The 23,395-nt window shown below is 47.0% G+C and overlaps 8 protein-coding genes across 8 annotated transcripts; 3 read left to right on the plus strand and 5 right to left on the minus strand.

Annotated features, from left to right (window-relative positions):
• Window positions 1–407: 407 nt before the first annotated feature.
• rpdA (histone deacetylase RPD3) lies at window positions 408–2,502 on the plus strand (the record flags this gene model as incomplete). The annotated part of the gene is made up of 4 exons (XM_056919591.1): window positions 408–587; window positions 655–955; window positions 1,015–1,556; window positions 1,615–2,502. 4 exons carry the CDS (start codon window positions 408–410, stop codon window positions 2,500–2,502), a joined length of 1,911 nt encoding a protein of 636 aa, XP_056782749.1.
• Window positions 2,503–3,269: 767 nt separating this feature from the next.
• Window positions 3,270–4,635, plus strand: N7478_003378 (60S ribosomal protein uL14). The gene is made up of 4 exons (XM_056919592.1): window positions 3,270–3,379; window positions 3,570–3,620; window positions 3,902–4,148; window positions 4,326–4,635. Exons 1-4 carry the CDS (start codon window positions 3,366–3,368, stop codon window positions 4,434–4,436), a joined length of 423 nt encoding a protein of 140 aa, XP_056782750.1. The 5' UTR covers window positions 3,270–3,365; the 3' UTR covers window positions 4,437–4,635.
• Window positions 4,636–5,542: 907 nt separating this feature from the next.
• N7478_003379 (uncharacterized protein) lies at window positions 5,543–6,637 on the minus strand (the record flags this gene model as incomplete). Its single annotated transcript, XM_056919593.1, has 1 exon — window positions 5,543–6,637. One exon carries the CDS (start codon window positions 6,635–6,637, stop codon window positions 5,543–5,545), a length of 1,095 nt encoding a protein of 364 aa, XP_056782751.1.
• A 1,889-nt stretch (window positions 6,638–8,526) lies between these two features.
• On the minus strand, window positions 8,527–9,501 carry N7478_003380 (PLP-dependent cysteine synthase family protein; the record flags this gene model as incomplete). The annotated part of the gene is made up of 1 exon (XM_056919594.1): window positions 8,527–9,501. The coding sequence occupies one exon, from the start codon at window positions 9,499–9,501 to the stop codon at window positions 8,527–8,529; it is 975 nt and encodes a 324-aa protein (XP_056782752.1).
• Window positions 9,502–10,050: 549 nt separating this feature from the next.
• N7478_003381 (uncharacterized protein) lies at window positions 10,051–11,913 on the minus strand (the record flags this gene model as incomplete). The annotated part of the gene is made up of 1 exon (XM_056919595.1): window positions 10,051–11,913. The coding sequence occupies one exon, from the start codon at window positions 11,911–11,913 to the stop codon at window positions 10,051–10,053; it is 1,863 nt and encodes a 620-aa protein (XP_056782753.1).
• A 2,580-nt stretch (window positions 11,914–14,493) lies between these two features.
• Window positions 14,494–15,122, minus strand: N7478_003382 (uncharacterized protein; the record flags this gene model as incomplete). The annotated part of the gene is made up of 2 exons (XM_056919596.1): window positions 14,494–14,525; window positions 14,561–15,122. The coding sequence occupies 2 exons, from the start codon at window positions 15,120–15,122 to the stop codon at window positions 14,494–14,496; spliced, it is 594 nt and encodes a 197-aa protein (XP_056782754.1).
• A 1,108-nt stretch (window positions 15,123–16,230) lies between these two features.
• Window positions 16,231–19,354, minus strand: N7478_003383 (putative polarized growth protein (Boi2); the record flags this gene model as incomplete). The annotated part of the gene is made up of 3 exons (XM_056919597.1): window positions 16,231–18,983; window positions 19,053–19,193; window positions 19,282–19,354. 3 exons carry the CDS (start codon window positions 19,352–19,354, stop codon window positions 16,231–16,233), a joined length of 2,967 nt encoding a protein of 988 aa, XP_056782755.1.
• A 2,068-nt stretch (window positions 19,355–21,422) lies between these two features.
• N7478_003384 (Zinc finger MIZ-type) lies at window positions 21,423–23,020 on the plus strand (the record flags this gene model as incomplete). Its single annotated transcript, XM_056919598.1, has 2 exons — window positions 21,423–22,640; window positions 22,826–23,020. 2 exons carry the CDS (start codon window positions 21,423–21,425, stop codon window positions 23,018–23,020), a joined length of 1,413 nt encoding a protein of 470 aa, XP_056782756.1.
• Window positions 23,021–23,395: the final 375 nt, after the last annotated feature.

Here is a 23,395-nt window from a genome sequence, read left to right on the forward strand (position 1 = left end):
CAGCGAAGGTAGGGAATGACACTTGGGGTTTCTTCTGGGGGGATGATAGTAAGTGAGCTAGGATGCTTTGGATTAGTGAAGCACTGCGGATCAAGGCAACTGACGAAGGCGGTATATTATTCTGCCGCGTTTCGCTCCTTCACTCGCGCGGCGATCGATTCTCTTAAGCCTTTCTCCGTCTCTCGTCCACAACACCATGAGCTTGTCAGACCTAATTTGGTGTCGTGAGTAATTTATTTGCTCGCTGCTTGCAGTTATAGGTCAACAGCATCCTGTTTATTGTGGTTCTGCGAGCCATTCACTACACCACCTCTCCCAACCCGCATACTTCCTTTCATATCTCTTAATTTATACCCACCAAACCCTTTTCCTGGCTCGATAAGACCCATCTTTCCCCAATTTTCAAGATGGCAGCCGAACCGATATCCAATGTCATCGCCGGCAACAATAAGAAGGTTGCCTACTTCTATGATTCGGATGTGGGCAACTACGCCTACGTCTCGGGTCATCCTATGAAACCCCATCGCATACGCATGACCCACAGTCTGGTCATGAACTACGGCTTGTACAAGAAGATGGAAATTTATGTGAGCTCTCTTCGATCGTCCCTGCTTTATTCCAAGGTGAATCATCAGCTCATACATGTCTATTCAGCGCGCGAAACCAGCTTCGAAATATGAGATGACCCAGTTCCACACCGATGAATATATCGACTTCCTTTCAAAAGTTACCCCAGATAATATGGACCAGTTCTCTAAAGAGCAGAGTCGGTACAATGTCGGAGATGATTGCCCGGTATTTGACGGTCTGTTTGAATTTTGTGGAATCAGTGCTGGTGGAAGTATGGAAGGTGCCGCACGATTGAACCGCAATAAGTGCGATGTTGCTGTCAACTGGGCCGGTGGTCTCCATCACGCGAAAAAGAGTGAGGCTAGTGGTTTCTGTTATGTTAATGGTAAGCGTGTGGTCCTTTCTTGGGGAGAATTGATCCTTTGGCGCTAACAGTACTTGTAGACATTGTGCTCGGTATTCTAGAGCTGCTACGATTCAAGCAGCGTGTGCTTTATGTCGACATTGACGTCCATCATGGTGATGGTGTTGAAGAAGCCTTCTATACCACAGACCGCGTGATGACAGTATCATTCCATAAATATGGCGAGTACTTCCCTGGTACCGGTGAACTTCGCGATATCGGCGTTGGGTCAGGAAAGTACTATGCCATTAACTTCCCCCTTCGTGATGGTATCAATGATACGTCATATAAGAGCATTTTTGAACCCGTCATCAAGAGTGTCATGGAATGGTACCGCCCAGAGGCTGTAGTCTTACAATGTGGTGGTGATAGCTTGTCTGGCGATCGTCTTGGCTGCTTCAACCTGAGCATGCGTGGACACGCAAACTGCGTCAACTTCATGAAAAGTTTCGATCTGCCAACCCTGATTCTCGGTGGCGGTGGTTATACCATGCGCAATGTTGCACGTACCTGGGCCTTTGAAACCGGTATCCTTGTTGGCGACAACCTGGAATCTGAACTGCCATACAATGACTACTACGAGGTAAATCTTTCCGCGATATCTTTTCGATTGAACGAATGATGCTAATAAATATCGCCAGTATTTCGCACCCGACTATGAACTTGATGTCCGCCCTTCCAATATGGATAATGCCAACACGAAAGATTATTTGGACAAGATTCGTAGCCAGGTCGTTGAAAACCTTAAGCGCACAGCATTTGCGCCTTCGGTCCAGATGACAGACGTGCCCCGTAATCCACTTGTGGATGGCATGGACGACGAGGCTGATGACATTATGGATGATCTTGACGAGGACGAGAATAAGGACAAGCGATTCACTCAACGACGTTTTGATCAGTACGTGGAGAAGGCTGGTGAGCTCAGTGAGAGTGAAGACGAGGAGGAAAACGCCGCGAACGGTGTACGCCGTCAACCGGGTGCTATTCGCCGTCGAAACCAAACCAATTACAGGAACTTGGATGATTCTGGTCTCGACAGCGGTATGGCTACTCCACAGGAAGCATCTTCTGTTGGGGATGGAGAATTAGAATCTACACTGGATACCAAGATGGCCGACATTCCACGAACCGAGCCTGAGACATCGGCTGCTGCCGCGAGCTCTAATGATCAAGATACTCCCGCCGATGCCGACAAGATGACGGTGGAAGACGAGGAGAAGGGACCATCCACCTCTGCATCTCAACAACCTTCCCCTCCCCCGCATGACGAGGACACAACAATGGAAGACGCAGCTGCCCCTGCTCCAGATACCGAATTGTCCGGCCCTACAACCGATGCACCGGGTGCCAAGTCTGAGGCATCTGCCACGGAAGATGCTTTCAAGGCAGCGGGGTCCCCGTCCCAAGCACCATCCTCTCCCAAGGCAGGGAAAGGTGACGAGGAATCTAAGGAAAACTCTACTGGAAATGCGGAACCTCAAGCAACAACCACAGAGTCCACTGAACCACCTACTAAGCAAGAACAGTAAGAACTTGCAAGACAATCAATATCGGATCTGGCGCAACGGACAATGGGCAGAAAGGTGTTATCGGTTTAGCAGCGAACTCACATCTGATTCCAACATGGGAGGCGCGGTATCTCTCTTTGGAATGGAACTGGCGAGATGAATTGTTTTTCAAGCTTGGGAACACCTCATGTTTCTTAACTTGGATTATCTAGCAGCCAAGTTCCAGAAATGTACACCTTGCCTACTTTAGAGTGGATATCTCTGAACTGGGAAACTTGGATTTCTTGGGCTGTACTTTTCTGTTCGTATTTCTTTTTTCTCTTTAATTCTCTATCTATCATTATTTACTACTGGAAGATGTATAAGCGTTTCAAACAGAAAAGAAAATAACTATATTTATGCACTTGGGGTGTTCGTCGCGTATTTCGTAGGTGGGACTCGTAAATGGTACATTGTTGTTGAGGATCGCTCGGAAGGGCCTAGACCAGAAACAAAGATTTGCCATAGCAAATCCAAATATTGAAAATTATCAGTATTGTCAAAGTATTAATCCTCCGTGGAATCCAATCACATCACCAAATTGAAGCTCTGCAAGCCCCGATACTTTGCCAACCCAGATCCTTATATTCCCCGTACTCATGGATGTAGATGGAATCATAGTCACGTGGAATTACGTATCTGGTGCCTCAGGCAGAAGCTTAATATCTTTAGTCCTAAAGAGGTCTAGTGCTAGGGCAACCCGTTCCACCAATGGGCCCGCGCCAAGAATTTCCACATTCAACGCACAAGCGAGAAACCACTGTGGATGATTCTTTGACTCTCGACCTGACCTTCTGTCGCCAACCCTTTTCGACTATCCGACAAACCCGTGATATTCAGCCATCATGTCTAAGAGAGGGTGAGTTCATCATCCCTGCCTTCGAAAAACACTGTCAAATCCAACGGAACATATCCTCGTGGAACGCCTCGACAATCGCACATGCACCTTGAATATTCAACCATGTCGAACTGGAGAGAAGCAACCGAATGGATAAACGACAGATGAGACTAGCAACGACAGAATGGAAATGCTGACTTTGGATTTACAGTCGTGGCGGTGCCGCCGGCAACAAGCTTAAGATGACCCTCGGTCTGCCTGTGTACGTTTAAAGATATCCCAAAATTTTCTTCCCACGAGTACACCTCGCCCAATGAACATCGACAACGCCCAATGCCAAACGCCCACATTCGATAAATATATCAGTCTCAGTATTATCGCCATTTCGAAAACGACGCAATTAAAATCCGACAAGACCATCAACCAGGCATCGCGAAACGAATGAAATCAATGGGCGGGGTGAACACGACTGTGATAGAATTTTCGAACACGACTAGCCGCAATAGAAGGACATTTGACTAACCTGTGTTTTTCGTCGAACAGTGGCGCCGTGATGAATTGCTGCGACAACTCTGGTGCTCGCAACCTGTACATCATTGCCGTCGCCGGTACCGGTGCCCGTCTGAACCGTCTCCCGGCTGCCGGTGTCGGTGACATGGTTATGGCCACCGTCAAGAAGGGAAAGCCTGAGCTCCGTAAGAAGGTTATGCCCGCCGTTGTCGTCCGTCAGAGCAAGCCCTGGCGCCGGGCTGACGGTATCTACCTGTACTTCGAGGACAATGCTGGTGTTGTAAGTGGAAACTCTTCTTCGTCATGGGAACTATGCGCGGAGAAAACAATGTTACGCACTAGGAGTTGGACTCTCTCCATTGGAGCCTATGCCCTACTGCGTTCATTTGATCTTCCGCAAAGTGAAACCTAGCAATGCGTTTTCGGAAATGGATTTACTAATATACTGTTAAAATAGATCGTCAACAACAAGGGTGAGATGAAGGGTTCCGCCATTACCGGTCCCGTCGGTAAGGAGGCTGCTGAGCTTTGGCCCCGTATTGCCTCCAACGCTGGTGTTGTCATGTAAAGAGATTGAACCGAATAAAACAACCAAAAATGAACGATACCATCCAAACCTGAACTCTTTGGGACCTGGGAAACGGCGTGCATACGAGACATATAGTGGAGAATAAGGGAAAGGCGGAGGTCCATTTTGACGACTCTACCTGTGTTATTTCGAGCCGGTTTTCCTTCCCAATTCGTGTTTTTTCCTCTTTGAACACTGGCGACTCGGAAGTATTCTTGAAAAGAAATTCACACTTTTTCATGACACAATTGCTCTCACTGGGGTATTGGGCTTGCATAGCGCCATGTGCTACTGCGGGTTTCCATACTTTTAGACTCCTTTGATGTGAAACGCAGACAGATTCATGAAATCCGATGCCCTGTAGCCTGGAGCATATTTTGAAAGTAGTCATGGTAGACCGTATACTTAGTATCAGCTGCTCCCAATGGCTGCTACGACATGGATGCAGTCACCTACGCGATGACTGCAACCTTGTCCATGGTCATACTATGGATATAAACTATGTCAGTCAATGTAATTCTCTAGCCATACTTCACGGTATGGGCTTCTTGAGTCCATCAACGTAGAAAAGCCTCTCATAGCCAGCATCCCTCTTATCTGGCGCGGGTTAGACTTGTCCATGAACGAAATGTTGACAGCTATTATTTTGCATATTGCGATAAAATTTTCAAAGGTTAAACCTCATACTAGAAGATAAACCAAAATTTAAAAATTACTAGATCTATCTGGAACTGAAAATAGTATGTGTAATAGGTAGGTAAGTTTCTAGAACAGCTTATCTACATATTCAATATTCTGAGATTATGACACTCGCTCAGGTGGGTTTTCCACTTATTGATGTGGAAAGGCAAACAAATTGTTCAGCTAAGCCTTGGAATATATGAAATTGACTTTCATTTACCCCCAACATGAAACTATTATTCGGTAGCGCAGCCTCAAAGACGGATTAAGGAAAATGATATGAAAAGTTTGATATATACTCATCTGTGCCCAACAGAGGCTCTCGGAGCATTACATACATAGTAGCGCCATGCAATCATACCTATATACTACTACTAACCAATGCCCATCCAAAGTTGCGCCCCATCATGTTCATTACTATGTATTTAAACAGTCAATCGCCGGGCCGTCAAGTACTCATAATCAGACATAGAACTCTTGACAGCTTCATAAACAAGCGCAGCAGGTTCCTCGCCGAATTCCTCCTTCCACTTCACCATCTCAGCCTCGATATCAATAGTCTCAGGCGCCTTATCCTTGACAATACCAGTTGATTCTTCAAGGGTGGAGAGCATAAAACTGGCGCCCGTTTGATGGAATTTCACCTCTTCAGGAGTAGCCTCAGGGTTGTGAGTCGCCCATTGCAAAGACTTCTTGGGCTCGCTCTTGTCCTTCCACTCAAACTGCACAACGCTCTTATCCAAACCTAGCTGGTCGCAAAGCTTAAGTACGACCTCCGGATGGTGAATAAGATCGTGTGCATCAATCACAGGGGGTGCAACAGGCACATCTGGCTGCTCCAAGCACCGATCGTAAAGCATACGAGTCCATCGCATATTCATGTGGGTAAAAGACGAGCCCTTCACACCATCCTCATCGATCATGCCCACCGCAGAGAGCTTCAGCATAGCACGGTACATGGATGGCCAGGCTAGCGCGGGGTGGCGGATGATGAAGGCCATTTTCCAGGACTGGAGGTATTCGTCGGAGAAGATAGTCATGTTGGATGCAGAGTATGTCTTTGTCTTGCTATATTTCTCAGGTGTGTTCACGCGGAAGGATTTATAGAAATCCTCGTCATGAACGCCGGCGTTGTGTTCCTGAAGTGCGGCAGGACTGAACATCCAGTATGCATGCTCTTTTGAGAACATCACTTGGTTTTCGTTATTGGCCTTTGTTGAGTATTCCTCCAGGGAGTCAAGGCATTTCTGGAAAGACTCCCGAGCCTTGTTTTTCTCTTCTGCGGTCCATTGATCTCCCGGCTTTTCAAACTGAAGGCCAGCTGCAGCGTTTTCAATGAAAGCCGGGTAAAAGAAGTATCCGCCTTTTGGGCTGGTGAGCAGATTGGGTTGTTTGGGGATATTCAGGATTTTGAGGAGAAGGTTGGAGGCTGTGCGAGGAATACTGATCAGGAGGATGCGGCGGGGGTCAGCGTGGGCGCCGTTGGTGCCGTTGACTTGGGAAGGGTCGATAACAGCCATAGTTGATATAGAGTATTGGTATAGATCTTAGCACATGAGCTTAAGTTGGTATGAAGCAATGGAAATGCAGAGAAATGGCTACATTCTGGGGGCATATGGCGTGATTATATGTTAGTACATTCACACCAAGCCACTAATTTACGGCCGCCCCAGGGGCTAAACAACGCTAGAAAATAGTGGCCAGACAATTGAAAGCCCTATACGACATGCCCGCGTTGTTAGTCTCCTTCTATTCACTACGATTGGACCTCTCGGTTTTTACCGATCCATACGTCGCATCAACGCCGAATAAGTGGAGCCAGACTGTCAACAAGCCGGGTTTTGACTGGATCCGTTCTATTGATCTACAGATCCATTCCCTCCATTGGGAAAAGAGGACAGGAATGTCCTCGGGGCATCGGGCAGTCGAAGGGCCGATGAAACTGCACGGCCATTAGGGAGCGGTAGTAATACTAATAGGCCTCAACAAATGATTCAAATCCTACTGAGGTTTCCATTTGCTAAGTATGGCCCGCCATGACCATTGACCACAGTGGGCTTGTTATCGGCAATATAACTCACTAAACTAACCAACCAGTTACACCAATCGCTAGCTGAGGATGCGAATAAACAGGGCATCTCCGGAGTAAAGTGTCAACTTCAGCTGGACCCACCGCAAGAGTTCCGGCAAGGCAGAAATCATTACCCGTTCTATCCAACGAGAAGAGATTAACGAGAATTCTTTCGCACTTGGACGGCCTGGAAAGATCCGTTCTGCTCTCGGAGCATGGAGGATATGCAGCCTCGCAGAAGTTCAGCCGCTTCGAATCCTTCACAGCTAAATTCATTTGTTGTCAATTGCTTATGCCGATCACTAGATTCCTGATTCCAGGCAGTGCCATATCCTTTCGTTGAGGGTCCAATCGTACTCGACAGCATGAAACCCTATCTTACGATCGCCGATTCCAATACGACCTGAATTTCAGTCATGGGAACGATATAGATTCCGAGGGTCCGCAGCATTAGTAACTTTTTCTCGGACGCTTTCGCCCAATTATCATGATAAAATGCACGCTGGTGATCTCCTTGGCAAGCAACTAAGCGGACCTACTTTGCGCTTACTAAATGCACCAATGAGAGAAACCCCGGCTTCGAAGCTATGTGGTTTCATGTAAAAAGGTAAAGGGGACTCGGAGATAGGAGTTTACAGTACTTAGAACTATTTATCTCGGTAATGGCTAGAAATAGAGAGGGGCTTCGAGACATGGGTATTTTAGTATTCTGTAGAAGACAACATGAAAATATTGTACCAAGCCCCATCTGTATCAAACAACATAGCGGCATCGTAACTTGAAAACACTCCTTTGAAATATGGGTCCACATTTGAGATTCTAGTGGCGAGATCTTATTACACTGGCAGAGCAACCTCCAATGTTTATCCCATGTTCCTCAGTTTGGGTCTTGGATTTGGCTTTTCATCGAATGAGTCTGGAATAAGTATTTAGGGCTACCATAATAATCACCTTACAGTAGTCTAGGAAGTTACTGTTAATTACAAGAAACAGATCAGTAAACATTCCAAGGCTAACACGCAAGACCAAACTTTTAGCAATTTCGATATTTCAATAATGCCTCTACATTCCTTCTCGACATGTCGATCTGGATACATGAGTGGATATGGCTAGTTTGATTTCCAGTTAAGGAAGCCACCGATATCTACCTTTGGAACTTGGGTGTACTACCTCACATGTACAGACATGATAATATCACGAATCCAGTAACGTAATCATATATTTCTGATTTTTCTTGAAAATCTCTCTTAGCAGACCTGGATTCTTCAAGTAATATGTGCCCAGGCATGACTTTACAAGGAAAAAGTTACCAAGTCCATATAATAGTCTGGAGTTCATTCATGTTTCTGCCCAAAGATCCGTCGACAAATACTTAAGACCAGAATCACAAATCATGATTGCGATCGTTTTCCCTTTCATCTCCCCTTTGAGCAGCTCAATTGCAGCGCTCAAATTTGCACCACTAGAAAAACCCCCAAAGATACCCTCTTTGCCTGCTAAAAGGCGAGCTCCTTCTCTAGCCTGATCACCCGTTACCTGTAGATAACCATCAACAGCAACAGCACCATCCTTAAGATAAACCAAATCAGGCATCATATACCCACCTCCCTGAATAGGATGTTCTGGCTGCGAAACTTCCTTGTTGGCTAAGACAGCAGCTCCATCCGGCTCAACAATAAAGCATTTCACCTCAGGATTCATAGCTTTAAGCTTCCTAGATACACCAGCATAGGTACCACCAGAACCAACAAAGTCCACAAACCCATCAAGACACCCGTTTGTTTGTTCCCAAATCTCCGCTCCAGTCCCGTCAAAATGAGCCATCCAATTCCCATCACGAAGAAACTGGTCCGCGCGAAAAGCTCCGCGCTCAATCTCAAGTTCTTTCACTTCCTCCTCCACTAGCTTTAGATCAGCTCCAGAGACTTGACCGAGTGTTGAGCCGGGCATTTGATCAACGAGGATAACCTCAGCGCCTAGAGCGGACATCATACGGGCACGTTCAACGGAGTTACCTCGAGACATAACTGCAATGAACGGGTAGCCTTTAATGGCACATACAATTGAAAGCCCAGTGCCTGTGTTGCCACTTGTGAGTTCGACGACAGGCTGTCCGGGCTTGAGAGTACCCAGTCTCTCTGCTTCTTCGATAATGCCGAGTGCGACGCGATCTTTTTTCGATCCGCCGGGGTTGAGGTAGTCCAACTTGGCGATGATGGTCCCGTCAAGCCCCAATGAAGAGGTGATGCCATCTAAACGCACGAGGGGCGTGTTTCCGATGGCCTCGGCCGCGGAATTGAGAAGCGGAAGCATTTTTCAATGATGGATGCAGTCAATTTTATCGTTTATTGAAGGGAAGATCCAGTATTGTCACAGATTCCAATGTGAGTAGAGTGTAAGAAAGTATTAAGAAATGCTCATAGACGCAGGGTATTTAGTAATGGAAAACATGTATGAGTTGGTTACTATCAAGATCCTATTCCCGCGCTCATTCCCGAGATGAGTCCAGTTCCGGGAATGATTATTGGTGATGATTGGAGGGTGTAAGTGGATTAGAATATAGGGCTGGCGCCCTTTCGATGACAAGAGATATTTTGAAGTGATTTTCATATTGCACATTTTAATTTCACAACATCGAGAGTCTCAGATCGACCATATATAGACCTTTGCCTTTAATTCAATTCGACTAGAGGTTTTTGCTAACCTTGAAAGGTTCCAAGATCACCATTACATGCGACCTCAGTAACTATTTCTAGCAATATCCACCAGTCTATACAAATGAACATTTAAAATCATCAATTGAGAATATAAGCATGGTCTATATTATATATGTACCTAAGTGGCCAATATTCGGCGCAAGTATCATTTCTTCTGAGGCTCTTGCGCTCGCTTCTTGGAGTCACTCTTCTTGCCATCAACTCGATCCTTTTGGCCCAGCTTCTCTCCAACTGTATTCGTACCTTTAGACACAACCTCCTCTCTCCTGGACTCTTCGGTTCCAAACAGACCGGTCAATAACCAAAGCGATCCAACGATAAAAGTCACCAAAAGAACAATATGCACCGCCCACCAAATATGCTGCACGCCAGCAGGGCAGAGAGTCATTTTATAATCCCATTCGCCCAAATCAGCATCAAACCACACAGAGAGCAAACCGGCATTTCCTCCAAACTCTCCCATCATAGAACGAAGTGTGACTTCGCGAATAGACGGAGTTTGCTGCGCAATTGAAGCCTCATACTCAACGTCATACCGCTTCGCAGCCCACTTCCAATTCTTAGCGGGTTCTGCGTTACTATCTTCATTCTTTTCATCTTCTGCGCTGACGTCGACTTTCTCCACATAGTGAACAGTGTCACAGCCTGTATGGTCATGTCCCGTGAGAACCAGTCCCTTCCGTCCATATCCACCAGCAGGCGCATTTTCATTCCCACTCATACCGAAAAGTCCTTGCAAAATCCCCGTATCACTAACGAAGTCACTAAGGTGATTCTGCTCCCGCAACCCCTCGGCCATAAAACGCGGAACACCATCAGGGCCCTCGTTATCGTCCTCCTCATGAAACGTAAAATATGGACCATCGGTACACACACCATCTTCTTTATGAAGTGGTAAATGTGTAAGAAGCAATGTAAAGGTTGATCGATCCTCAACGGGATAAAGCCGCCGACTAATCAGATCATTAAGGTATCCATAGCTTCGCGACTGTAGTTCCGACGAAAGAGCCGGCGTATCAAGAATGAGAGTGTTGAGATTGACCACATGTAATGTTGGCACGATCGATGATTCCTCGCCAGCATCGCTGCTACTCCCCCGACGCTGAACAGGAGGGTGTTTAAATCTGATATCCCAGTTTGCGCGCCCGAATTCCCGCTCAAAACGCTCCATTCGCGCCTCGCTCACATCGCCCGCGTACCCAATATCATGATTTCCGGCAATATGTATGATTCGTCGTGCCCATGCTGGATCTGAGTCGGGGCCCAGAGGCTCCAGGTGCGGGTCTGCTGTGTCTTGATCGGGAGCTACAGCACCTGTCCAAGTGATGTTGTCGTCGACGCGGACTCCGCTGCGAAATACTCGGTCCCAGTATCGGTTGCTTCTTTCGGAAAATTCGTCGTCCGGAATCCACTGGCTTCCTAGGAGGTCGCCCAGGACAGTTGTATGGGTTGGTTTCGTCCACCAGAAGAGCGTGCGGTAGATATGGGCGAGGTAGAAGTCATTTCCGAGGAGATCGATACGTTTCAGGAAAGCGCCTATGGAGCGGGTGATGTCTTCACTTGCTAGTGTTCGGAGACCGGTTGTGATGTTTGAGAGGACGTGGGTGTCAAGGAGGGTGAGTGGGGTTGGCGCTGTTGAAGCATTATTGATCGAGTCTTGAACTGCGCGCCAGTGCAAGCGCATTCGTGGGATAAGCTCCCATTCTGGAAGTGGAAGGGAGGTATCGCCTTCTAATTGGGGGTCGGCGAGGACGAGAAGTCTGAAGATGGCGGGTTGGGCATCTGTTGCGGAGTCGGGTGTGCGGAGGTGTTGAAGCAGGGTATTGGCTAGGGGATGCTGCTGGAGCTTTCTCAGGACCGAAGCAGACTCTGTGTTGCTTGTTTCGGGGCTGGGGAGAGGGAACGCGCAACCTTTAAAGACTGGGTATAGATATAAGTAAATGGTGGCTGCGGCGCTGAGGGGGAGAAGAAGCGCGAAGAGGCGGCCGAGCAATGAGCGGAGGGACATGAGGGATGAAGGACCGGGTAGTTATAAATAATACTAGCAAATAATATACAGCATATTGAATGTTCAAGAAAAAAAAAGGACTGTGGGTCTTGGTTAGGAAGGACTTGAAGTCAAGCTTTAAAAGAGGGTACGGAGTAAACAGCAGCACTTCCGCAGGCCGCGTTAGCTCACATGTTATTTATGCAGGCGAAAAATCACTAATTAACTGAATCTCCTATTTGTGAAACTTATATTTTTACGAGAGGGTCAAAATTGCAAAACCATCTGAAACAAATAAAACATATCGTGATATACATAGCAATAATACAGAATTTGACTCTCAGTGAATGTAGTTTCTCGTGCTTGCCTGCCCTTTGTACCCTGTCAAAGTCATAACGTAATTCCCGGTCGGGCTGTACACCCGGCCGAGCTGTACACCCCATCAAAAATCACATCTTCCTACCAATATACCAACTTTAACCAGCCACTATGCCACCAATTCGCGCCCAATCGTCTCGAAATTCTGCCGGAAAAGAGGGTAGGATCTTATTAGCCGTTAAAGATATCAAAGATGGCCGTATCAACTCTCTCCGCGCAGCAGCAAAGCTATACGATATCCCCCATACAACGCTGGCTACGCGCGTCAATGGTGTACAATCACGCGTCGATATACGTCCAAATGGCCATAAACTGACACAATTAGAAGAGGATTCACTTGTTGAATGGATAATCTCTATGGATACGCGTGGAGCAGCGCCTAGGCCAGCTACTGTACGAGAGATGGCTAATATACTACTAGCTGCGCGTGGTAGCTACCCTCCACCAACAGTTGGTAAAAATTGGCCATCAAGCTTCATAAATCGACGCGAAGAGATTCGATCACGCTTCTCTAGGCGTTACGACTATCAACGCGCATTAAACGAAGATCCTAAATCGCTACGAGAGTGGTTTGCGACCGTACAACGTGCTATTGACGATAACGGTATCCAAATGGAGGATATCTACAACTTCGATGAGACAGGGTTTGCAATGGGTCTTATTTCAACACAGAAAGTGGTTACGCGGGCTGGATACTACGGTCGGAGAGCTATATTACAACCAGGAAACCGCGAATGGGTTACTGCTATTGAAACTATTTGTGCAGATGGCTATTCGCTACCGCCATGTATAGTTTTTAAAGGCCAAGTTGCTATGGCTGGTTGGTTTGATAATCTACCAAAAGACTGGCGATTTGAGGTCTCAAATAATGGCTGGACTACCGATGAAATTGGCCTACGTTGGCTACAGAAACTATTCATCCCATGTACAAATTCGCGCGTACATGGCCGGTTTCGGCTATTGATTCTTGATGGCCATGGTAGCCATCTTACGGCTAAATTTGACCAAATCTGCGCAGAAAACAATATTATACCACTTTGTATGCCTGCGCATTCTTCGCATTTATTACAACCGCTTGATGTTGGATGTTTCGCAGTGCTTAAACGCGCATACGGTCGCTTTATAAGTGATCTTGCGCGTGTAGGCTATAACCACATTGATAAGTTTGATTTTCTGGATGACTACCAACGCGCAAGACTGGAAGTGTTCAAAAAGCCAATTATTATTCAAAATAGCTTTATAGCTGCTGGCCTAGTGCCTATTGATCCAGAAAGAGTGCTTTCGAAGCTTAATATCTCTCTACGAACACCAACACCCCCAGGAAGCCGACCAAGCAGCAGATCTAGCCAATTTACACCAAAAACGCCGAGAACTGTCATTCAACTACAAAAACAAGCTTCTATGATGAAAGATCTATTAAAACAACGGTCAAATAGCCCACCAAGCCCATCGAAGACTATGTTAGATCAAATTATCAAAGGTCACTATATATCGCTACACAACACAGCGTTACTCGCACAGGAAAACGCAAATTTACGTACAGCCAATGAGAAAAAACGCCAAAAACGCAATCGATCAAATAGGCAGATACCCTGTGATACTGGCCTAACGGTCGAAGAGGGCCTACAACTAGCTACGCAGCTAAATTTACTAGATGAAGCTACTCCGGTGGATTCGAATACACAGGGCAAAACGCCTATTCAGCCAGGTCAGCCAGCCAAAAGGGCTCCGCCTCGGTGTAGTGGATGTGGGAATATTGGCCATAAGATCAATCGATGTATAAATCGCGTTATTTAGCTAAATTAATATATGTTGGCCAATATATATCGATTTAAATTTTTCTAATGGGTTGGGGTGTACAGCTCGGCCGGGTGTACAGCCCGACCGGGAATTACGTTATGATTCGAGATTAGTCATGGAATCTGGGGCATCCAACCAATAGCAAGTCCTCAACTCAGACATCTACCTCAAGCAAGTGCTCAAGTGCTCGAGTGCTCGAGGCTAAGACCTCGTTTATTTACTATTTAGAGCTAGAATATTCAGATAAATATTTCAAGGCTCAGATTATGTGATCGAAGAACAAAAATAGTTGAAATTCCTTAAATATGAGCCCATACTAGCCTAGGCCCCAACCCTAGCACTCGAGTTCGCATCCATCAGAACTACAAGTACGTACAAACCCACAAAGTGATATACGAAAACAAAGCCCCAAGACCAATAACATTAGCCAGAAAAGGAAGTCCCAGAAAAGTAACCTGAGCAAGAGCATAAAAAAGCAAACAAAGCGTACTAGCAGCCACATCACTCTTAACAGGCTCACTACCTTGAGATTGAGATTCACAAGTCTTCCTCCAATTACTATGATTTAATCTTTCAATCACATTATCCAAAGCCGTTGAAAGCGAATCAATCAAAAATCGACTCTCATGCTCATCCGCCTGTCCAGTAGCAACCTTGTTCTCAAGTATAGTGATTCGAACCTGTAATTCTCGTCGAATAACAGAGAAGAGCGGTTGAATCAATCTGTATGCCTCTGACGGCGACTTGGAATTGAACATGTTTAGCGTGGCTATGATATCCTCGAAAATTGTTTGCATATCTTTCAAGCCTAGTATTAACTGCTTGGTTAATGGGCTTGAAGAGATATCTAAGTGCAAGTTGTGAGATGTGCTAGGGCTATTCGAGCCTGCGGGGGTGATGTGGTGAAAGTATGTGGCTGTGTTGTTTAAATCAGCTGCTAAGTTGGCGAGGGCATTGCAGATTGATTCTCCTTCAAGTTGGAAGATGGGGGTTCCGGTGACACCTATGGTGCTGAGGGAGCAAATTGCGGAAAGGATAAGAATGAGCTTCATGGTTAAGATTGATTATCGCGATTACTTGTAGAATAGCTCAATGTTTCCAAAGCTGGATAGGTAGTGATCACACTGGAAGTGGAGCCTACCTACTACATACTAGGGAGCTATAGCGGTGTTTATATGGTGCACAGCAGCTCTTTCTCATTCAAGTTGCTTTTAACGGATCCAAGTTCTGCCTGTAAGATCTTTTCCAAGGCCGTACAAACTCAGAGAGCATGATTACTTTGAGCTAGCATCTCTTGGATTGTGAATGGTCCGAATCTAGGTCGATTGATAATTTGACTACATCAACGTGTGTATGAGACACCGCAGTTCGCCGGTAGGCGCTGGAATAAAAATGATTGGTATCTTTGATATTCTATTCATACTCCTGTCGATTGATTGGTTAATATGTACAATGCTCTTAAAATATTATTCCGGGAAAAGATTTACCTTCTGACTGGTTAGGTATTTCAAGGTTGATGATTGCGGAGCATGACAGGCTACTATCGGTTGACAAAAGATCACCACACAAGACATCCATGGATATAATAGTGAGTGTGAACCACCTAAAATTATACAAAAAAGATTCTACTAATTGGTTCAAGCCGAAATGATTATGAAGCCATGAAATTATTGGGATTATCAACAATCCACAAGATTGAAGCCTATAAAGGAAGTGTGTAGAAGAAATTCGGTATTGAGCCACAGCTAGTACTTCCACATCATCCTCATAAGCCAGGTCATCACATTACCCGCAGAAGAAGATCCCTTCATACCCACGTGACTGAAACAGAAATTGGCGTGAGCCAAGAACGAATGGAACAGAAAGTCGGAGCGAAGGGGGGTATATCACATCAAACGCCAGGGGTCAAAGGGTTAAAAGGGTAGAAAGGAAAATATTGCAAGGGGGAGATATTTGAACAGCCAAAGAAAAGCTCAAGATAGAAGAGAAGTGTGGGGAATAAATCAAAAATATCAAAGAAATTGGGGAGAGGGTGTGATAACGACAAGTATTTGTAGATTTCAATCGGTGGAAAGGATAGATGGTGTGCAAATATCCAACATGGAGCGATATCGTACAATGATTCATATGTTGTAGGAAGGGGAGGGGAAGGGAGCAAGATCAGAACGAGTCGTTTCTGATTAGGGGGCTTGGGAGAAGGGACGTAGGGCCTGTTTCAATTTCACCGAGATGATTCGACTCTGTGCGTTCGTGGGAATTGGGACCGGTGCCGTTCTGATCGCCCTTGGCATCGACATAGGAATTGCCTCCTGATGATCCGGATTTGGTCAAATTGAGACCTTCAATCCGAAGACCTTCGTCTTCGTCCTCTTTCTCTTCGACCAGTTTGTCGTCTTCCAGAGGGTGTGGGTTATTCATGAGAGCTGGTGGTCGCTGATTCATTAAACGGGCTTGCTTGAGACTAATGGTCTTTTGCTTGTTGGTTGTGGATGCTTCCTCGGTTAGATCACGCTCGATCGTTGCCTTCATGAGGGCTGCCATCCACAGTCGGCCCTCCTCAACACTGTCAACTTGGAAGTAGTGAGTTGTAGGTTTGGTAAATTGTACAGTGCGCGAGTTATTCGACTTGGGTGGCACCAATTTGAAGAAGAATGGCCCATTGCCGTCTTTACTCTTCATCGATGCAAGGACTGAAGGGGTGATGAGCTTGACCCCACTCTGCTCCGTGGCGCTCGCATTTGCTGGAAGCGCTGTAGAGCCTGTGACCGTTGCGTGGAGGGTGATTATAGGGTCATTATCTGCTCGGAGTACACGGTGGGCAGTGATGTCGATTAGACCCCTCTCTTCAGTATCGTCATCGGCGTAATAGTATGACAAACGGCGTCCACGCAAAACGAACAGTCGAGGCTTCCAGGTGGTCATTAGATTAGATGACCTCTTCTTCATCCATCCACTGTAATCGCAGACAGCAATCTGTTCCTGGGGTGTCTTCTTTTCCAGACCGCGGGTGTATGCACTGGTATCCTTCTTTGACTTTACTGTCCGAGGACGGTTCATTAACCCAGGAGCATCACCAACCTTGCCAGAGCCATCTGTGCTGTGGCGCTCTGAGCTCTTGGATGTAGCCGAAGGGGTAGTGGAGCCAGTGCGCGCGAGCTTAGGGTCGAAGTCCCGAGGAGAAACAGGTGCGGAGGAGTCCTTGCTGGCGGCATCTGAAATGGCGCGCATGCCTACAGCTCGTCGCATCTTTGGGCCAACGTTTCTCAAAGGCTGGAAACGACCAGAGCCGTCAGATTCACTGCTCTTCTTCATTCCAAAATTGGAAAAGAACCCAGACTTGGTGTCGGTGTTAGACGCCTGAGAATTACGACCACTGCCACTCTGAGCAGAGTTGCGTTGGCTCAGGCTGCGCAGACGAGACTTTGCAGGGGAATCATTGTACAGCTTAGAAGCAACAGATGTATGTTTACCTGCATCGCGCAGGGAATCAACGCTAGCAATTCTGGACTGGCGCTTTGGAGGCTTAGCTAAGAAAGGCTCTTCCTGGTAGCTCGACTTTCGAGAATGGCTCAGGCTACCTCCGCTGGACGTCGTTCGTTTTTGTAAGCGTCGTTGAGTTCGGCGCGAATCAACCTCGGTACCAGAGAAATAGCCTCGATCCAAGTCATCAAAGCCATCAGGGGTGTTGGGTTCTGACTCAACAGTTCCACGGAAAGTTCGATATCCTTCCGTTGGGGTACCAACTGAAGTTCCCGGGCGAGGTGGTAACGCGTGCGTTCCACCGTTCAGTGTCCAAGATCTATCAAAAGACGGCTTCTTCTGGTGGCCATAAAATTCGGAAACGCCGCGTTGAGTCGCATCGATAGAGGAGTGTCGCCGGCTGTGATTGAAATCGCGAATTGATGCCGCAGATATTCTTCGAGAATCGTTGCCATACTGGGGAGGAGTCATCGGGGTGACTGGGGAACTGTTATTGCTGGCTAGTCTGGGATGCTGAGAAGGGCCCATAGATGCTGCTCGTGAGAATCCTGCACCAGTCTTCTCTGATACAGTAGGAATTCGGGGGAGAAAGGTACCAGTGTGACCGGCACGCGACCCTGATCGTTCTTCATTAGGGCTGGGGTAGCCCGCAATAGAGCCTCGGGTCGGTGGTGGCTTGGAGCCCTTAACTTCCTCCTGGAGTGCTTTAATTTTGTGCCAAGTCTTGAGTCGTTTGCCCATGACACCGAAATCAAACTCTTTCATGAATATGAAGTCCTGGTTCATCTCCAGTAGCACATCGCCTGTGATCTCTTCTCTCTCGAAAATTTCACAGTGTTTGGGCTCGACACCGAGGCTTCGTAGATGATTTGAGGTATCCATCTGGGTCCATCGACGGACCTCCTGCTCGGTCAGTGATGTACCCTCTTCCTCATCTGTCTCATGTCCATTAATGTATGACAGGCGGTGGCTGAGATGGGTACTGTATTCACTGCCCGAGTCATTGATCGTCTTCGCATCTTGTGTGGACATGCTGTGGCGAGGCGTGTTCATATCGGTAATGTGTTCATCAATCACACTCAGAGTCTCATTCATCACTGGACTTTCCTCTCCATTGACATGATGACTTCCAGACGGACGGAATGCATTTTGAATATCGGCGGCCAAGCTAGATTGCGGAAGAGGTGAGGAAGCAGATCGTTGCTGCCCTGGTGAGCTCATTGTAGACACCTCCGGAACACTATTCTGTCGCGATGCCTGCGGAGTAGTTTGCTCACTCCCCACGGCACCAAAAGATTTGTCTTTCGGGGTTGAGGGTTCGATTTGCGCGGGCGACTCGGTCTCTTCAGAGGCGAATGTCCCCTGGGTTGAATCGATACGGAGAGAGTTTTGGAATTGTTCGGATTCATGTCTTCGGGCTTTCCTGGTGAAACCTGTTGGAGGGGGGGGAAATCGATTAGCTCGGCTCTATGAAAGTCAACTGTCATGTGCGCATCGCATACCTGCGGGGAAAAGACCCTTCTCGTTCGTCTCGGGGTGTTCGCCAAGCCACCAACCATCTTGGAACTCGTCATCAAGCTCTACCAGTCTGATGAGCTGATTACACTTCATCTGCAATTCATCTTCTCCACCGGCGTGGCCATCTGTCTTTGTGTTAGGCGCATCATTGGAAGGATCGCAGGTAGGGAAGCGCAGGAGCGGTTGCGCGCCCTGCGCATTAACATGACTTACGAACGACAACGAGATAATCACCAGGCTGGACATTCTGCGGTGGTGGGGGTGGCGCCAGCTCCACGTCGGCCATGGTGAAATGTCTTGGGGGCGCAAGTTCTGCGGTCGCGCGGGTGGTGAGAGGTGGTTCGAGTGAAGCGGGAGATCAGACGAGATCAGTCGCAGGACATTAGAGCCCGGCAGCCCAGAAGGGGGAGGGAAGAAAGCTAGCACAAATCAACCGCCGGGCTAGGAATCTTTTTTGCGATAGAGAGGAGAAACAGTAATGTGAAATCGCGAAAAGGCAGGGGAGAGAATGCAGAAGGGCCGGAATCTAGCGCGCCAGTCTCGGCTTAGGCTCTTGGGCTCTATTAGGTCATTAGGTCATAAGCCTCGCGGGGTCCAGTAAAAGCACGTACCTCGGAGAGCTTCGTGCGCAATTGAGATTTCCGACCAAAGGGGTGGTTCTTGAACGACCAGGAATTCGAGGTCGCCAAAAGAACAAAGAACACACAGCACAGAAGCGATGTTCTACTTCCGAGATGATTTGTAGATTTTAGGAATCTGATGTGGAATGGAGCCTAAGAAAGGATATGGTCCACCACAAACACACAAACCGAGACAAGACCCACAAAACTTGGGAGAAATGATGGGTTAGTTCACCAAGAAATGAGCAAAAGAAGAAAAGGAATCGAAGCCGCTGAGAAAATATGGATCCTGGGAAGCCAAGAGTGACGTGGTGCCGCCGTCAAGAAGTTCTGGACACCGGAAATTCCACGGTAACTTCGGAGATTGGGAAGTCGAGCGGCTGATGGTGATACAATGAGATGAAAGAGAAGGAGAGGAAGGAGAAGAGTCAGACTAAGGGGAATTAAATTAATCTGAACCAGTTATTTCAGTCAGACAAAGTTGTGTTCTATCTCCGAAGCCAGCAGATTTAATCAATAAATAAACGTATCCGATCAGATCATCCAGCTGAATTCGTGTAGATGAAAGCAGCCGAGATGAACTTGAAGTACAGAGGATATCATACCCGACAATATTGCCACTCGTTTATTAAGAATAGAATCATGATAACTATAATTACAGTCGTTCATATGTGTGTATCGCTTAAGATTATAGTTTTCTATTTTCTATTTTCTATTTCGAATTCGACATCTCCCTATACCCACTGGCACTAATGTATCTGCATGTCCGCTTCCCGTACTTTTAGTCCCTTTAGTACCTGCAGCTTACATATAGCAATAATATGGATGATAAGGTACTTGCAGAATAATCCCATCGAATCTCTTTATACGGAGTACAGTATAGAGTATAGATGAAACTGTTTAATAATCAGTATACACTATTGGATTGTATTTATTTCTCAAAGACTCAAAGCTTCATCAATTCCACTAATGCACTCATTCCTCAGGCGAAGTATACCCCTGCTAGTAAGTACAGGAGGTACTTACGCGCCCTAGTCTTCCAGTCACATCGGGGGTCACTTCACTTATGTACTTTTAGTCACTCGGGTCACTTCGGTGGGCCAGTCCCAAGTAGCCCCTCATCCATTTTTCTTTGTTCTTCTTTGTCTACAAATACTGTACAGGGATAAATCAAGGGAGGCAACAAACCAATGAGATTGGTCTCGCCGGGGGGTTGTAAAGCCCCCTAAATGAGGAGAACTAGAGAACTAATTTTGTTTGCCTAATTATCATTATTATCATAATTATCCAACACTTAAGATTGTCTCTCTTTCCCAGACTCTCTCGACCTGTTCGATATATACCACTGCAATCCTATCCCAATCCGGCAATTTGCTTGGGACAACACACTACCCAAAGTACTTTCGTCTCGATGATTCTACTATTTAAGTTTGTCTTTGGTTGAGACAAAGCAAACATCTTTTTGTGTATAAAAAAATATCTCCCCATATTTGATTGGGAGCAAGGAAGAGAGATAACACACAATTTTGTTCTTTCTTCTTTTTAAAGTTTGCTTGAGTCTCATCCAATCTCTAAACTTCCTACTTTAAAATCTCGCCACTTACTATATTCTCACTACGTCGGCAAGAAACACCGGGGAACTCATCTGAATATTAAAAACAAGAGCAACGGAAGGGCACATGAGACAACTGTCTGGTTGGGTGACCTAACCTGGTTGTCTCGTACTCATAATTCATGGCGACTTCCAGTACACGGCAGCGGCGCCCGAGCGCGGAGGATGTTACTAGGGAGTCTAATTCTACCGCCAGTCTTTTTCTAGGCGGCGCGCGCAAGAACTGGATGTCATCCTCCACACAGGTCAAACCCACCAAGCCCAACAAACCCACCAATCCTGCCGCAACGAGCCCGTCTTTTCCTCGACAAGATGCTCCGCACGCGATGCCTCCTCCAGATCATACTTCCCCACCGACTGTCCCCGATCGTCCCGAAGCTACACTCATATCTCCTGTCACACCAAGAGCAACGATTCAGTCCTCGGGCCTGCACGAACCAGTCGCTACTATGATAGCGCCAAAGGTTCCAGATCCTCCGCAACTAGCTGCTGCTCCTGCCCTTCCCTCTCCCGTCCCGAGTACAGAATCTTATCCAAGCCCCGTTGTCGACCAGCTCTGGATGGTGAATTCCACTACTGCTCCTTCACCCGGCGCAAGCACTTCTGTACGATCAGAGAATCCAATTACCACCGCCGCTGCCACGACTACGACCACGACCACGACCACGACGACCAACACTACTGCCCCAGGGACCTTGAATGGAACTGCTTCGAATCCATCGATTCGCTCGGGAACAGCACAAATTCCACAGCCCTCACCAGCCTCTACCTCTCAAGAAACAGCAGCACGCGTCCAACCTGTCTCACTTCTTCATGGATCTCAGAATCGATCGGCGGATGGAAGCTTTCCAGACGCGCAAACATGGGCGCTGTGGAAATCCCGATTGAATACGTTGAAGATAACAGCGGACAATGGCCAACTATCTCCATATGTGGAACCGAGGATTGGATTGCTGTACGAGGCCTGCAACTATGAAGACGTTGACTATTTACTGTTGCATTACCTCTTCTGTCGGCAGTTCGCGGGGATCACTTCCCCTGCAACCGAGGCCCTCGATACACCAGCTTGTCGAAGAGGGTTAATATTAATGTCAGATCTGTTGCAGTCTAATGACGATCTCCCTATTGTGTTAGTGCGCAAGTTCTGCCAGTTTCCAGGTAACCCAATTGAGATGGAATATGAACCATGGTATTCCGCCACGGTTGGTAGAATCGCCAACACCCTTACGCTGCTTGCAACAGGATTCGCGGAGAATCCAATTCCTGTTTACAAAGAACTTTCTGAGCGTCGATTTCCTTTTCTGGTATCTGAAATGAAAACGCGTTTTGGAATTCGGTCAGTATGCCTACTGAGGGTGGTCTTTCAGTCCTTAGTACGGCAATTATACCCTGATTCGTCGGACATTTACAAGAGGTTGCGTGACTTGTTTCAAAGGGACTTGATACTGGATAAGACCGAGATGAATACTTTGTCTTTTAGGGATTTGATTGATGAATACCGGAAGATTCCCATGAAAACGTTAAGTCCAACAACGGCATCGCCATTATCAACGTCGACCCCCTCGGTCTCCACTCCATCGCAAGTCACTCAAGCACATCAGCTAGGAAGAGCGCCGGTGCAGGACACTTGTCGACCATCTGCGAGCAATCAATCGCCAGTCGCGAGTACAAATACGACAGCGCTCCCCACGAACCAGTCGCATGTCACTCATTCAAATAGGATATCACAGCAGCCTACTCCAGTTCAGCAGTCTGCTCCAAATCGGCGGTCGAGTTCAGGTGGGCACTTGATTCCATCTCAACAACCAGTTCCCAGCCAGCAGTCTATTGCAGGCCAAACCCCTGTTCCATACCAACAGCCTATCCAGGGCCAGCAACAACATTATCATCATCGCGCCCTGCCGCCCCAGCCTTACAATTCCCCATATCCACATAATGCGTACCCTCCGCAGAATTTACAACAAATGCAGTTCAATCAGCAGGCAGTTCCAGTCCCAATACAGCAGCAGCAGCACTCTCCACATCCACATCCACAGCAATCCCAACAGCAACAACAATATTCAGGCTGGTCACTCGTGTCACCAACTTCACAAGG

The sequence above is a fragment of the Penicillium angulare genome (genome assembly GCF_028827245.1).
Source record: "Penicillium angulare strain IBT 27051 chromosome Unknown utg000003l_segment0_segment0, whole genome shotgun sequence".
Taxonomy (NCBI): domain Eukaryota; kingdom Fungi; phylum Ascomycota; class Eurotiomycetes; order Eurotiales; family Aspergillaceae; genus Penicillium; species Penicillium angulare.

Coding starts and splice junctions, on each gene's coding strand:
- N7478_003378 (XM_056919592.1), top strand. Junction 3,621..3,901: donor ATGACCCTCGGTCTGCCTGT/GTACGTTTAAAG, acceptor TTCGTCGAACAG/TGGCGCCGTGATGAATTGCT. Junction 4,149..4,325: donor TCGAGGACAATGCTGGTGTT/GTAAGTGGAAAC, acceptor CTGTTAAAATAG/ATCGTCAACAACAAGGGTGA.